The 16,960-nt window shown below is 39.4% G+C and overlaps 1 protein-coding gene across 1 annotated transcript; it reads right to left on the reverse strand.

Annotated features, from left to right (window-relative positions):
• Positions 1 to 8,701: 8,701 nt before the first annotated feature.
• IFNG (interferon gamma) lies at positions 8,702 to 12,966 on the reverse strand. Its single transcript, XM_009095069.4, has 4 exons — positions 12,751 to 12,966; positions 10,739 to 10,807; positions 10,235 to 10,414; positions 8,702 to 9,569 (listed from the first exon to the last, which is right to left on the reverse strand). The coding sequence occupies exons 1-4, from the start codon at positions 12,871 to 12,873 to the stop codon at positions 9,444 to 9,446; spliced, it is 498 nt and encodes a 165-aa protein (XP_009093317.1). The 5' UTR covers positions 12,874 to 12,966; the 3' UTR covers positions 8,702 to 9,443.
• Positions 12,967 to 16,960: the final 3,994 nt, after the last annotated feature.

The following is a 16,960-nucleotide window of genomic DNA, read 5'->3' on the forward strand; positions in this document are numbered from 1 at the left end:
ATTTCCTTTTCAACAATTTTGTTTATTAGTTTAACTCAAGTGTGTAGTCCAGGTGCTAAGTATAAATGAATAAATCCTGTTTCAGAATGGTCAGGTTTGGGGCAAGTTACACGACTGTATGCACCTCTCAGTAAGATAAAATTTTCTGTGCCGGTACTTTGGGGTGGCAAAGTAGGATGACAGTGAAAAAGAAATTAATCTTTCTTCTTGAGCTAACCCTCAGTCAGATATTTTTAAACTCAAGACCATCTATCCCCTTTCACTCCTTCTTGGAGGTGAAAAACAGTGACAGTGCTATTCTGATATGTCAGAAGAGCAGAATCTGCTTTGATGCTAAATTTGTTAGGCATGTCTTTGCATGCTCTTGTGGCTGAAGAGGCATTGTACAGGAGGTTTTTTTCTAGCTCAAATGCAGACAAACTGAGAATAACTACCAGATAGAAAACAATAACAGTAAAAAGGAACAAAACCCACAGACTTTCCTCTGAACCAATTAGCTACAGGTAAGAAATAGCCAGACAAGAAGTAAAACTCCCACACTTAATGATAGACTCATTATTTCTTATGTCCAGAAGATTCTCTCCAAATAAACCACAAAAGATGATAGGGACAGAGCATTACAATACCAGCTCAACTGAATTAGCTGCCAGTATTTGATAGGAGCTCACAAGGTGCTAATAAATTTCATAAACCCAGGGTGCAAGTAGCTTTGATAAAAAAGAATAAAGAAAAGAGAGAAGTTTAGAAGAATGATAATAAAGTCGAACAATTATTTTTAGACATGGCTAAAGTATGTGGCTGAATGATGTTCTCTTAAGGTATTGGGGGGCTGAAGGTGGAGAAATGGTGGTTTGGACTTCTCTGAATGTATGTGTGTTTGTATAAATACAAACACACATACATTCATCTGACAGAGATTTCCTTTGTGTTCAGCCAGCATCATCTGGGTCACATTGCATGGGAAGAGGTAAGCCCTGAAAAGAGATCCATAGAAAGGATGAGTTTTGACCTTATTCATAGATTCAGGAAGGCTGGGCTCTGGGAAGGGCCAAGCAGGGTAAGAAAAATCTGGGAATTTTCCTGGGAGTGGGAGAAAATGAACCACAGGTGACCAGAGAGAAAAGTGACTGGTTAGAAGGAAAACATAGCAAAGCAATGGAAATTTGAACCAGAAACAGGGGCTGAGGAAAAAGGTTAAGTCCAAATCTTTGTTCATTTACCTGTATGAATCACTGAGAAAATGCTCAGCTGTAGATTGTATACTCTGAATTTAAGATTAGAGAAGAGACAAGGAAACACAGGCACCAGGAGGAGCAGAACTATCCATGTGGGAAGGGGGTCAGGGCAGATGTGTTTCCTATTCTGTCCCACCCAGAGGGAAGTGCAGACTCAGTCTGAACTCCCAACTTAGTATTTCCCAAGATCCATGCCACATCACTGTTTTGTGCTTTCAGGAATGCCCCTCAGAAAAATGCACATAAGCATGTCCTGGAAATTACAGATCATCCTGACAAATAAAACAAAAAGAAGTCTATCCAGTATTAAATGTGTCCTCTTGAAAGTTCTGCTTCTGTATTGTCAGTCATCTTCTCACCATTTCAGAAAGTTTATCAGAAAATCCCCTTTGGAGTAGAAAATGGCCTAGCAAAATTGCAAACCTATAAATTGGTGTTGTACATGATCTAACAAAGTAAAAAGTATGCGAAATGTGTGCTCTATGCATTAAAGGGTGCCTAGGGCTATTAAAAATTGTGGAAGGAACACAGCTATTCCTTAGCTTCAGTCAGGCCTGACAGTGCTTCTCATGCCCTCAAAGAGCACCTTTGGTTTGGGACAGAGCTTTCAGTGAGTTCCACAGGCAGCCAAACACCATCTCTGTAAAATGTGCAGATTTAGGGTCGGGGTTTGTTTTGTAAAGTGAAAGGCTTGTTGAGAAACAACTTCTGTCACTGAACAGAAACTACCTAGCTGAAGTTGTACTGCTACTTTTCACCTGAGACTTTGTTTTTCTCTGTTCAGATACAAGATATTTATTTTGCCCATCTCTGTTTAGCTTATTTTCGATTCAGGCACAAATGCATGAAAATTTCTTTTTTTAATTGCCATTCTTTCCCCTACAGTGTGTTCATGTTGCATTTGTGTGGTTGGTTTACACATAATTTTAGAATTCATAAGAACTTTCTGAAATGAAGAGCTAGCTTACTAAGACCAACTCAAGGTTTTAAAATGAATAGTTTTTTCCACTTATATCCATGTCACTAGCCACTTGTGATAAACACCATCTGAAAACCACAACAAATTTTTCACCATCTAAGAAGTAAATGATTTTTGCAAAGTCTATGGAAAACAAACAAGTTACTAGGTAGGGAACATGAATTTCACCGGCTGGACTTGTGGCAGGTGAAAAATCACAACAATTTGTTTGTTCACAGATAATAATTATTAAACTGCTCTGTTAATGAACAAACTAAGAGAACAAGCATGTGAATGACATAGGATGGTTGACAGCATTTAAAGTATTTCCTAGGAATCTCTGAAGGGTACTGTATGCATTTTAAATTAATAACTTTATGGTATTTTATGTAACTTAATAATTATGTCATTTATCAATGAATTATGGCCTTTCCATAAATCCGCAGCCACTGTATTCCAAACATTTTTCTCCTGTCCCAAGTAAGGGAAAGGACTTTACCATATTTATTTGTAATCAAAACCAAAACAGTTTAGCTTGACAGTGAGTAATAAAATCTTTCCATCGTTGAGTAAAAGGAGTTGAGTGTCTGGAGTGGCCAAAAGAGAAGCATGATTCAGGAACCAAAAGACCATCCAAATTAAATAGAGCCCTTGGTGTGCTGTGGGTTTCTGATGATGTCAAGCCACTCACATTCTTCATCATTCTCAAGACTGTATATTCCAGGTCCAAATGTAAGGAATTTTTAGACCATTTAGGGAAAACAGGATATTCTCAGCAAATAGTGTGAATATTGCTGATTGGCTTTGATACAAATTCATCAAAAGGCAGAATCTATTTTAAACTATCAACCTCTTCTATACCTTTTCATCTATTAGAGTAATTTGTTTGGGCATCCCACTCTAGTTATGAGGGTTTTTTTTTAAAAAAAAACACCTTATATTGGTATCCAGAATCCAGTTTCCCAATTCCAATCATTTTAAAACCAAAACGAATCTTTCCATTGACTTTTATGAATTTTTATATCAATCAGCCTGAATCAGGAACCTCAAGCAGCACCAACTGCCCAAGGAATTATATACCAAAAGTGAACAGGACACCACTGGCTTTTCACTAGAGACAGTAAAGAACTGTACATGGTTATTGCAATAAGTTGAGTAAGAGGGAGTTCTCTAGTATTTGTTTATCCTGATAGCCAAATTTTCAATGTAGGTAAGTATTTCAAACTCAATTTATCATCATGGTTCCTTGAAATAGTGTAATCATGTTGCTTGAGTGGGGATAAAATATTGTATAAATTCCTGAGGATAAATTTTAGTTGTTAGAGCAGCATTATTTGCATAATGTTTCTGTTTAATAGTCCTTCTAAAGATGCAGTGGAAGTGTGATGCCTAAATTTGTCCTTATAAGATCATAAATCATTGATGTCTTCAGTTTTTAAGGATGCAGCCAGAAATCTGTGGAGGAGGACACCAGATGCTAATGCAGAAAGACATGAAAGTGGAATAAGGACAGTTGTGCATGCCCCAGAGGGACAGTTGCCAGTTAGCAACACGTTTGTCCTTCAGGAACCTATCAGAAGGGTGACTCTCAGGGGGAATTTCCTTACCTCTGGTGACGTTAACAGCCTTAGGATAAAATACAATCATCAATAGTGAAATGACTTTCCTTCGGTGTCATTGTCTTTGGGCTCACTGTATATGATGACACATTTTTCAAGAATACTTTTCTGCAGAAATGTTTATTCACAGAGATATATTTTATTGCATCTTTTTGATAATATAGATCTAATCTGTGAAGAAATACTGAGTGTTTGTTAAACTCACAACCCAGGGTTGATTTAGAGACCAAACTTACCTGGCTGGTTTGCTTTCTGTTTTATGAGGTGAAGGTCATCTTTGACCAGTGACACAGGGGAGGATCTCACAAATGATGTTTGCCTGTGAGAGCAGTGAGCACGGAGCGGTGCAGGAGGTTCCTCCCCACTTTGTGAGATGGGGAATGGAGCCCTCTTCAATTCTTGTTCCCCTCTGGATAATGTGACCCCCGTACAGCCACAGCTGGTTTTGCTATGCATCAAGGAACTACGCTTTTCTGCAGGTAGATTTTTTGCATACACCTTCTTTATTGCTTGCAGGAAGTCTCTGCTCACTGTGAGAGGGAACTGTGGAAATAAAAGAATGAAAGAGGAAGCTGGAAGACAGATGGCCTTATTTTGCTATCTTGCATGAGGACCAACAGCTAGATAAGACACCCAGAAGTAATAATTCTGCTGTTGCAAGGCCATTGTGCCTCCTCAAGTAGGTGACATCCTCACCTACTTCAGCAGCCTACATATATCCCATTAATTGCAGAAGTTGTTGTTATCACTCTGCCCACACAAGATAACAAAGATGTGAGAGGTTTTGTATGATTAGCTATTTTTGGGCTGAAAATCCCACACCCGTCTGACAAGTTTGGATTTTTGCACCTCCAGACCTTTTTAGACTTTTTTATTTTTTCTACTTCCCACTTACAAAAAAAAAAAAAAATCCCATGATCACTCCTAGATTAGTGGAGAAAGATAATGGCAGGGACAAATTTGAGCAGACATCCCTCACCTGGAATTCCTACAGGACTCAAGGGTAAAACAGCTGAACAACAGATTTTGGGGTGTGCAGGATCCAACCCACTCTTGTGTCTGCCCCTACACCAGGCATGCACAAAGTGGACTTCTTGGATATTAGTTTTCCAAAAGGCCTCAAAGGAATCGCTGAAAACTGCAAACCAGTAAGATTGACATCCTTACTGCACAGTACCAAGACAGAGTGGGCCCATGGATAAATGGGGTGCAAAAGGAAATAGTCAATATTGTGACATTTGTGACATGATATACCACACTTATTGTTTATAGTAGATTTTAGTGAAGAGTCAAGGAATACAGACAAGGGGGAGACAAAATACAACCATGTCTTTGAGCTTCAAAAGAATCCCTGATGAGTCTCAATGTAAAGCTGCCAAGCCTGAGCTATTACATGATAAGAAACTCCTTATATAAATGCAAATTGTTAGAATGTAAGAAAAAAGGAGCAGGAATCAGTGAATTGTTTTTGCAGTTAAGTGAGTTCAGCCATGAGAGGGCTTGCTTGGGGCCTGTGCCACTGGTCATGCATTGGAATAGGCTGCAGAGGGAAGTGCTGGGATCACCACCTCTGTAAGTGTTCCCAAGGCGTGTGGATGTGACATTTGGGGACACGGTTTAAGGGTGAACACAACGGTGGTGCATTAGCAGCTGGACTCTATGGCCATAGAGGTCATTCCCAACCTTAATAATACCATGATTTAAAATGTAGCCATCAGCAGTTTGAGAAATAGGAGTTGAGAATTGGGCTTGCTGATGTACTAGGTTATTCATGTTAACTTCATCATTCACATTCACAATTAAGTTTGGTGACATAGTAAGCTAGCAATATTCATAACTAAGTTTGCCGATGTACTAAGTTATGCAGGACACAGAGTGGAGGTCCAGCTCCAGAAAACTATTGGAGGACTGCAAAATTCAGAGTGACAAGGTGATAAAATAGCAGATTAAAATCAGGGCTAGTAGTATGCAGGAATAGTGTGCAAGGACAGAATTAATGTGCTACAGAAGTGATGCATAAAACAAAGTGAGATTCTTCAGACAATTGTCTTTCCTTTTGACTTTTTCTCTTTCTAATTTTAACTACTAAGTAGTAGATTATATCTCTTCACACCCAAGCATGCATATGTATTAACACTCTCAGATCCTGTATGTGGAAGAAATTGCACTGACCTTCAGTCAAAAATGTTCAGAGCTTCTGCTGTGTATTTCTGTGGAAATATCTATGGTAGCCATTAAAATTCATTTCACCCTTACATTTAGCTTAGCTGGAAGTGCCCTCCTCACTTGGATAGTGTGAGGAATGACATAGAAAAGGAGATCCAGGACTCCCATGAATGTCAGAGAAGAGATGACAGGTTTTCATGTTAAAACTGATTCACCTAATTTGTATAGTATACAATTATATACCATACAGAAAAGGCATGGCATGGGATGGGATGGGATGGGATGGGATGGGATGGGATGGGATGGGATGGGATGGGATGGGATGGGATGGGGATGGGATGGGATGGGATGGGATGGGATGGGATGGGATGGGATGGGATGGGATGGGATGGGATGGGATGGGATGGGATGGGATGGGATGGGATGGGATGGGCTGGGATGGGATGGGATGTGGATGGGATGGGATGGGATGGGATGGGATGGGATGGGATGGGATGGGATGGGATGGGATGGGATGGGATGGGAAAAAATGGCTTTGTAGAGGCTGATTTTTATTATATTCTTCTCCAACACTATTATCACAGTAACAGAACAAAGTGAGGAGTGTTCAGCAGTTCATCTCAAGCACCCTGTAGAAATTGCACAGACTTACACTGGGCAGGGAAAAGTCAGGTCAATATGATAAACTTATTGTTTAGATTTCTTTAAATGGTTAGATAACTGTGGCAGCTCCTCTGAATCTCTACAATGTCTGTGTCACGTTTAACATGAGGGGTTTCAAGATGCTTTAAAAAATTCCAGTTTCCTGAAATATTCCAGGAAATAAGGATACTTTGGAGGAAAAAAAAAAGAAGAAAAAATCCAACTAATCAATTAAACAAACAAACAAAAAACCAAATCATCAAACTACTGAAATGAGAACATACAAACACATTTTGTCAACAGTGACAGCTGCTACTCCATCTCTGCACTGCTCATTCCTTCACCACTTCTCTGCTACCCCACACTAGGATGAGAAGAACACAGGAAATTGTGTGACTGAGCAAAACCTCCCCACAAAACTCTTGCTGCTTTGAGCAAAATTTAATGTGATAACTTCAGGAATGCAGGGGACAGCAGAGCAGAGGGTTGGATACACACAGCTAAAGCAGGTTGGATTGGGAAAAGTTGTTTCTTTTGGATGCAATTGTCTTAATTTGTTACCATGGAACCATACAGCAGGGTGTAGAAGGACTGTAGATTTTTCAATTTATAGTCAAATAAAGTAGTTTCTAAGCAGTCTTGGCTTCAAAATCAAGAAATAGAGTATTAATTCACTCAGGAGTAGTGGGGAAACACACTGTCTCCCTGTCAATGACTAATGAAACTTTAACCACTGCTGTTAGGTTTTTCATGTTTCCTTCTCTTCTCTTCTCTTATCTTGTCTTCTCTTCTCTTATCTTATCTGTCGTCTTATCTTCTCTTCTCTTCTCTTCTCTTCTATTATCTTAGTACTTCTCTTCTCTTATCTTCTCTCTCTTCTCTATCTTCTTCTCTTCTCTTCTCTTCTCTTCTCTTCTCTTCTCTTCTCTTCTCTTCTCTTCTTCTCTTCTCTTCTCTTCTCTTCTCTTCTCTTCTCTCCTTCCTTTTCTTTAGTTTCTTTTTCATTTTCCTTCTTCTTTGATTTTGTATTTTGTTTGGTTTTGTTTTGGTTTCTTTCAGTAGAACTTGCTGCACCTGGCTGTGTATCCCCAAAGGAGAGTTATTCTCCTTTAGTAACTCATGAAAGAGCATGAGCACGGAAGGACACACTGTCTATGTTAAATGATTTCTGAGGCTTCTCATGCTTAGTCCTGGAACTGGAGAAATCCTACAGGAGAAATTTCACTCACATCTCCCATGCATATGCATGTCTGTGATGAATATAAACAAGAACAGCTGTTTCCTTCAAATCAGTTGGAATCTCCAGGATCACAGTCACTTGTTATGGCTGTCAAATGTGGATATGAATGAAGGTATCTTGAACAGTGGGAGACAGCTGAGCCCATGGGAGTAGGAATGGCTGCAACAAGTGGGCGTGATGTGGTGCTAGTTATGGATTTTATGGAGTTGCTCGTTACTCAGGGAGTAGTCAGAATTCTTATGCTGGCAGGAATAAAAATCTGTGAAAAAAAATCTGCCCCATTCCCTGTCAGTTCAGCCACTCTACCCCCAGAAAATTTGCATGGTAGAGCCCTGAGGATCTGGGAATTCAGAAATCTGTGAGACCTGCCTGAGCTGCAGGCCTCCAGCTTACAGCACCTGCAGAGAGCCCAGCAGATGGCCTTAGCTCAGTCTGGGCTCCATCACTTTGACATGCAGAGAAATTTGAGTGTGTTTTTTCTCTTAGATCAGAGTAAAAACAAATTTCAAATGGCAAGCACCTTCCCACAAGCAAAATTATATTTTCTCAAACAGGTACAAGAAAAACTTGAGAATTTTAGACTCTTCTACCATATTTCTTTGAAAATATGGAGGAAACGAAATATGTTTTATATGTCTGGGCAGGACCAATCTTTGTGAAAATGTAGAATAAAATTAGAGTTTTATTTTTCACATAAATGATGGTGAATAAACATGAAAACACACTTTTAAAATTTATCTATTTATTTAAAATTCAAATTTCAAAAAATCTCTGTTGAAAAATCCAAAGTTTTTAATAATATTCCAGTGCAAAAATATAGTCCTTGAGATAAAAACTTCCATACTATTACCTCCAAATAAATTAAATTACAACAGACATATTTGACTGGTTCAGTACAAAAAAAACCAACAGAAATTTTTAAAATCTGATAGTTTAAGTTAAGTCAGTGCAATACAGTTAGTCACATTCTCCTGAGATATTAAATAGACTGCCCTCCTGGTAACTTCAGTGCATAATAACAATAATAATAATAATAATAATAGTAACCAGCAATTAACCATTTTTCCTCTAGTTCAGAGATTTTCTTCAACATTTACTTTGAGCATGCCTACTTGCTTGATTTGGATTTAGATATGTTTAGTAATAAGTAGACATAAATATGTTTTTCCTGAATAGAATAACTTCCCCATACTGGTGCTTGTGTCTCCATGTCTCATAAATGAGACTGATCTCATAACATCCCTCTCTCAAGACAGCACCAGATGGAGAGCTGGATACCATTATAATGTAATTTCAAGATTTCCATGTGGAAACTGGGTAAACACTGGGTAAACTGGGTAAACAGTCTCTGTTTTCAGGTCAACAACATATAACAAATAGACAGGATTTTAAGACAAAGTCATTTCTTATATAATATTAGGGAGTATAAATACTTTGATTAGTATTTCTTTATAAATAATTACTTAAGACACTTAAATATTAATAAATAAATGTATAAAAAAATCAAGAGAAATATTGAAATAAAAAATCTTGTCCCAACAAGATTTGCACAGTAGCTCAGCATAGAAGATCCTAAGATGGCATTAGCATTTGCACAGCCTCTGAAACTGGCTTCTTTTTCTTTTGTGAGAACTTGAGGTATCCCCCAGTTTTTGTAAGACGCTGAACAGCTCATTTACAGCCTTGCGCTGAACTTTCAAGTCACTCATCTGTAATAAGCAAGAAACAAATGGAGCAAAAGTCATGCCAAGAGCTATAGTTGTTTACTGAACACAACACAGGGGCTACCCTACTACCAGTGTAAAACAGAAGGACATAGGCAATTTTCAATTTCCTGCTAGCTAATTCCCATAGCAAAGAGCCACTATGTCTCAGATTTTGGTTTTCCACTTTCTGTGCTGCTTTGCAGCCTGCCCCAGCCCAGCCCCGCTCTGTGAAACAGGGCTAGCCTGCATTAAAAGCAGCTGACTGCACTGGGGCATTGTCTGCAGAATTCTGAGGAGGTTGGTGGTTTGTGCCACTGGCACCAGCACCGTGAGCCAAGTGCTCCCAGAGCCACAGAGCATTCCACAGCCAGGCACAACTTTCCCAGCCAATTTCTATGCCACAAAGGGCTGTGTCAGTGGCAGCTCTGGTGTGACAGTGCTGCCAGCACCTCTGTGCCAGACTGTGCCATTGCAGCAAGACTCAGCACTACCCCACACTGTAGACCTGCAGCAGCCCCTGCAGCTGGAAATACTTGTTTTTTCAGCATGAACTGAGCTACACAGGGATTACCATTTAGGTTACTGAAGTGTTATTAGCTGAAATCACCCTCAAATCACAACTGGAAAATATAATGCCACAAGCTTTGGAGACAAATGTAGAGCCTTACCTGAAGTTTTGTCAGGTCCTTGAGATCTTCTATCTTCTTTGAGCCATCAGAAAGGTTGGCTTTCAGAGTATGGAGCTCTTCAGCTATGTTCCTTACATGGTCCTTTGACTTGTCAGTACTTTCAAGCATTTTCAAGTACATGGAAATAATCTGACTCAGGATGATCCTCTTTTCATTTCTCTGTTGAAAATACGATCAAAAAGAAAGGTCTGTGAGTGCCCATCAGCAGGGAAAGGTAGGAAGGAAGATAAAACACAGTGTACAGGGGTTCTCTGCTGCTTGAAACAAGATGATAAAGAAGATGTCACAACTCAGCTCCTGGGCTTGACTGTACCTCTGGGTCAGTTCAAAACCTTTTTATGAGGATTTTTGTCTCATTTCCAAGCTACCAAAGAGAGCTCTGCTCATGTTCATTCTACTGCAGCTAATTACGCTGGTTTTGGGAGCTGCTTTGTGCCAAAAAAAAGTGCCTGAGATGCTTCATCATATCTGGTTTTGACTCACCTCTGTCCAGCTTGACAGCTTCTCCGTAAAAATAGGTCCGCCGTCAGCTACATCAGAATGACTTGAGTTCTGCAAAAAAGAACAAACATATCTATTACATAAACAATATTTTTCACAAGGCAAATTTGTGTTGTTTATTCAAATGAGCATTAAAATTCAGATTTTTGCACATCTGGCAATCCCAATGCTTTCCCAATGCTTTCACTTCTCTAACCACCAAGTCCCATTGCCTGGCTGCCTGGTATCAGAAATGGAATTAGTCCTATTTCAATGTCTTCTCCTGCTACAACTCATCTGAATAGAGATGTTTGGCACATCTATTTTCCTAAATGCTCCCTGTAAGTTTTGCTGCTGACAGATGAAACCAAAAGTTCATAAGCACAGCAACTGGCTAGAAAATCATTAGGTGTGATCTCGGTATGTTTTCTGGTAAGTCAAAATCCAGCAGTTTGTAATCTGTGACCCTAAATTCATACAGTCTCAGTAAAATCTCATATGGAACAAGAATGAGCTGTTTTTAGTATGAAACAACAATTTGCAAAACTGGAGAATATCCCAGTGGCTCACAGTCAGGTATGGGGATATGCAAGATTAGTAGGCTACTGAGAGGCTCACAGGGATGGAGTTTAACCATCAGATGTCAGCAACAGGATCTAGGAAAAAAAGAGCAATACAACTCTCCTACCAAGGAAAGACAAACTGCATCATTTCCTCTTCTGTGTGTCTTTTTTTTTTCCTTTTTGTATACAACACTGACTATTTCCTTCTTCTGTCTGCTCAGTAATTTAAACACAGTGAGTGCAAAGAGAAAACTTGCAGTCTGACAGGAGCCTCATAGGCTGATTGGCTCCCCATGCTGAGCACATCACCAAACTGATTTTTTCTACTTCTGAAAGGTGGGGAGAACCTGCTATGGAGCAAAGTTTTAATGTCAGTACAAAAAGCTCACCATGGCTCAGGATCTCTTCCACAGAGTCATATACATCCTAGTAAGACTCTGCCTGCTCTATGCTAATCACAAATTTAAGACATAATGCCACTTTTACAGCCAGTTTCCTGCAAACACTGAAGTATCACACTAGTCTTTACCACTTCGGGGTGGTTCTCTGACTACTGAATTTCAATTGTCATTTGCACAAAATTATGACAAAATCACAGAAAAGTCAGAGCTGAAAATAAGAGCAGACTGTTGATTCCTTGCATTTAGAGGTGAAAAAACACAACACAAATATATTAAAAATAAAAGCTGTTAATTAAAAGTTACTCTATTGTAGATCTGCTGCCTCTGTGACTAATCACTGCTGAATTCAGCTGTGTACTACTTTAATGCCTCCAAGATGAAGATTGGTGAATTAACATTACAGTTATCAAGTTACCAAAATTCTATTTGACAAGAAAGAATATCATGCCAGATTACATTCCCATGCCAGGTCATAGTCACACATGTGGAAGCAAAATGACTGAAGGATGCAAAAGAGTAAGAAGTAAAAATCACCCTTGAGTGACACACTACTACAACTTAAAATAAGTAGCAAATGCATTTGTTAAAGCAAAACTTCATGTCCAATTTTTTTATATTGCTAAGTAGTACTAAATTTGGTATTGACATTGCTAACATAAAATGTTAAAAGTCAGTAAATTGCATCTAGTCAGAACTGGATAAAGATCAATATATTCACCATAAATTGAATTAAGCTTTCTTGTAAAAAGTATTCCATGTAATCAAAGCTGAATTGAGCTAGAAAAAGCTATTGTGAAAGAAAGAACATCCCTAAAATAAATGTAAATTACTACAATAACTATGGCTATTGCAACACTGAACCAGGTAAATGAAAAAACCTAGTAAAACAAAAAAATTGTCCATGTTCTTGTTAAAAAAGGTATGACCAAAAATTATTTTCATGATTACCCTCTGTTGGTACAAATTGAGTATGTCAAGCAGTGCTCAAGTTTGAACTATATGTAAAGCAAAGCAGCAGGAGAAGAGAAATGCAGTAGAAGACTATACTTACAAAATCAGCTTTCAGTTTGTCTATATCATTTTGAAGTTGAAGAAGATTCAATCTACTTTCAACATGTCCAAAAGAAATCATGATGACAGACAGAACAAACAAGCTGTAGGTTTGGAAAGCCATTTCCTTTATGATGGTTCGGTTAAACTGCTCAGATCAGTTCTGGGAGAGCAGGTCTAAGAGCAGAGAGCTTCAACTTCTAATAGTTAAATCTTCTATTAGAAGCAAGTAGACGACTGAACTTCACCATCCTGTCAGTGGTATTTATACCTGGTCTTGAATTTTTTTTTACTTCATCATCACAGGCTGTGTATATTTAGACAAGATAGTGTTAGATAAGAACCCTTCGTTTTTTGGCTAATCAAGGGAATCCCTCGAAAGCGTCTTTGTTAAAGCATGGTCCTGGAAAAATTTTCAGTGGTTCATCAATGGGTAACGTTTACGTGGCAGACTATGAAGTTTCATTTACACGTGGCTGGGGAAAAGGGGGAAATTACAGTACTGGTCGAGGAATATGCATTGTGGCTCAAACCTATTCTTACACACCATCTGAAAAAAATCTTATCTTGTGGTTAAAGGGTCAGTGCAGCAGACAACTCATTTCTGGTATTCTTTTAAAGTAACCACTGAGTTTGCCATGGCGTTCTACACTGACACTTAGAGATTTGCACATTCCTTCTGCTGCTGTCCTTTGTGAAACACACTCCTTTCCATGGTCTAAAGTGCATTTCTGCTGCTTTTGCATTCTTCACCTCCAGATTCAGAATAGGACAAAAAAGGTTCCAGCGTGAATGCAACCATGTATCATATGAAATCCCTCTATATACACATCCCTCTATGCAACTATGTATCGTATGAAATCCCTCTATATACATATCCCTCTATGCAACCATATATCGTATGAAGTCCCTCTACGATACATCCATGTATTGTATGAAATCCCTCCCACAGTCTACTGTCTCTGGGAACAGAGTGTTTAGTACTTAAGACACTCATTTCTGCTTGGCAATGAGCAAAATTCCCCACCTGCTGTTTCGCTTGCACTAATGTGTGTAGAATGTGAAAAGAAAAGGACAGGGATGAGAACATGCCCCATTGAAGAAGATAGACATGGTGGTGGTCTCCGAGTGCATGCAGAATCCTGAAACCATTCTATTGAGGATAGCTGGGGAAAACGTTTTTGTATAGGAACCAAACTCTGCTTTCATGGATATAAAGGGAAAAGAGCTTATTCTGAGTCTTATGAAGAAATCAGATAATTTTAGACTGCCGTACATGAATGGAGGGTACAGGGGAAAGAAGTAAAGAGGGGGCCCATAGAGAAAAGAAAAGAGAGAGAATCAGGAAGAGGGCACTTGTGGGCTCAGTTCACGCAGGCTGCAATGGAAGATGTCTGTAGTTCATCAGAAACAGATAAAAATTTAAGTGATTCCAAACAGGTAAGATTAGAAGTCTCCATCTCAGCCCAACATGGCTCTTTGGATATTCCTTGGAAGAAACTCTCCCTTTTCCCAGAAGCTCTTTCCATCTCAACTAATGACCAATACCATCCAATACCATTTGACTAATACCATCAAATCTTTTTCATTTGCTGCTTGAAAGAAGAAGTCCATCTGTGGAATAAACCTAGAATACTACTACCAGGGAAATGGTCATTTTTCAGGGAGAAGAACCAAATTTCACCAACAATGGCAGGTGAAAAAGCTGTGTGCAAGAACTCCGTGGGAACAGCAGCATAGACAGATGGGACACATCTCACAACAAACATGGGACTGCACAACAATTCGTGCTGTAATCTCCTTGAGGTAGTAACATTATGCAATGCACATCTTTGTTCTAGGTTAAGATGGTAAAACTGATAAAGTAATAACTTAATTGCTGGAAGTGCTGACATGAAGGCAAGGTAATAGTGCTATTCAAGGAGGCTTCAAAGCACTATAAACAAATGTAAAGTTTACAAGCCCACCCATGGCAGAGAGGTTGGACTAGCTGATTTTCAGAAGTCCCTTCCAACTCAAACCATTTTTATTCTGTGAGTCTGTGTCAAAAATTACAATCATAGAATAATTTTGTTTGGAAAAGACCCTTACGGTCGTCTAGTGTTGCTGAGTCCACCACTAAACCATGTTCCCAAACACCACATTCACATGCCTTTTAATTCCCTTCAGGGATGGTGACAAAATGGAGGTCCCACCAACATTCAAAGTGGACTGGGAATTCAAAGTGAATTCACAAATGCCAGCACAGTGAACAAACCCATTGATTGAAACATCTAGTTTGCTATGCCGAGCAAGCTCAAGGATATGGTAAGGATCAGATAAATGGAGTCTTATGCACACAGGAAGATCAAGCATATTTTACAAGATGGGGACACCTGCTGAGGTTCATTGGCTGGCCATGAATCAACAGAGCAATTCTTTTCCAAAGTGTTGGAAAGGGCATGTAAAGTGGGAGAGTGAAAATGATTCCTGTTACCTATGGCACTCTTTCTGCAGTCAGAAACAGACAACTGGAAGAGGGACTGAGTCATGAAGCCCAGTTTTTGCCATTAGAGAGTCTAATTTGAGCAGTACTTTTGAGCTGAATTACCTAGGGAGAGTGAAAAGGAGACCTCAAAGAAGGGAATTTGGGAAAGATTCTTTACTCAACCTGCTCAGTCTTACTAACACATTAAGAACAAATCACAACGCAGTTGAACACAACTAACAGCAGTAATTTTCCAGCCAAGCAGAAGAGGTAATTCCAGGAGGTGAACTATTAAATTGGGAATACTGCCTTCTACAGAGAGCCATTCACCCAGAGGGACTGTGCTGCCCTGTTAAACTTGTCAGACACATCTCACCCACAGCAAGCTGTGCCCCTCAGATGATCTCCCTTTGGTCTCACATTACGATTACACCTCTAAGAATAGCAGGAGTAAAGTATCGGAAAAAAAGGATTTTGCCAACTCACATTTTGTCAATACTGGTTATGGTTTGGGAGGTTACTTGGCTAATTTGATTACTAAATCTCCTCACACTTCAGAGAAGGCCTCTTGCCAAGCATCCAATTTTGCAGGTAAGAAAAAAGAAACACAGAGCAGCGGGATCATTCATGATCCTACAGCCTCTGAGAAAGGCAAATCTAGGAACACAAACAGGGTCTCCCAGTCCATTGTAGTGCTTTGCCCACAATGCAGTGCTACAAGTATTTCATCATAAACTGAAGAAGAAATTAAGCAAAATTTAAGAATTAAGCAAAAAATCAAAGAAAAAAGCCATGGCATCTGTCTCTGCTATGCTATCTTCTGAGTGCAGGTCTGAATTTTAGGTACACTCTCCTGCCTGGGGAGGCTAGATTCAAACACCTTACTAGTCTCCACATTCAAATTATCACACAAAGTGTTGAATGTTCTGTGGTAAATCATCAGCAGCATTGAAATGTATTTTAATACAGAAATATAGCATCCCTTTTCCAAGTCCCTTACATTTTAATAAATGGTGCCACATTAACATTGACATACTAGTCTCATAATATTCTCTTCTTTTGACACACAGTATCATGTCTCCAAATCATTTTGAAATCAGGCAACTGCCTACGGCAGATGGTTAGAACATGAGGGTCCTTTGTCTATTCCAACACTGTTTTGCTTCCCATTCTGCCCAAAAGTGTGGAACCAGATCACCATTGCCCCGTGTATGTCTTGTTGCCCAGGAACAATGAACAGTCAGGTTTGTGAGGAAGACCCAGATTCAGATGGCTCCCCTGCTCTGCCTGCCCTGAGAACCAACATCATTACAAACAATGCAGGAGGTATCCTGAAAATCACTGCACATTCCAAGAGACCTAAGAACATGCAATTTTTTATCTGTGTTCTTTAGCAGATATCTGGGGCATGGACTGAACACTCAACACTAACGCAAGCTCTTTGTCTGAACACTTGTCCTAATCTGTTTGAAAGAGATGTCAGAATAGGATTGAAAAATCTTGCGCTGCGTAGAATTGAAGTGGTCTTCTTTGAGATTCCATAGTCACAGCTGGATTATCATCTGGTCCAAACTCAGAAGGAAGTGAAACCCAGGCATTTTTTCATTTTGCTGCCTGGAAGTCATCTGACTCTTCATGCAAAGCAGAGGTTTCGCACCCTTCTGTTCATACAACACCTTACACCAAATACCCGAAGATGCCCTTGCAAAGTCATGTCAGATTTCACTATGACCCCTGATTACAG

The sequence above is a fragment of the Serinus canaria genome, chromosome 1A (assembly GCF_022539315.1).
Source record: "Serinus canaria isolate serCan28SL12 chromosome 1A, serCan2020, whole genome shotgun sequence".
Lineage (NCBI taxonomy): Eukaryota > Metazoa > Chordata > Aves > Passeriformes > Fringillidae > Serinus > Serinus canaria.

Excerpts from the sequence above, each read along its gene's own strand:
- IFNG (XM_009095069.4), bottom strand. The coding sequence starts at position 12,873 with ATGGCTTTCCAAACCTACAGCTTGTTTGTTCTGTCTGTCATCATGATT. Across the intron at positions 10,415-10,738 it reads AGCTGTCAAGCTGGACAGAG|AGAAATGAAAAGAGGATCAT; the intron begins GTGAGTCAAAAC and ends TATTTTCAACAG. Across the intron at positions 9,570-10,234 it reads AGGACCTGACAAAACTTCAG|ATGAGTGACTTGAAAGTTCA; the intron begins GTAAGGCTCTAC and ends TGCTTATTACAG.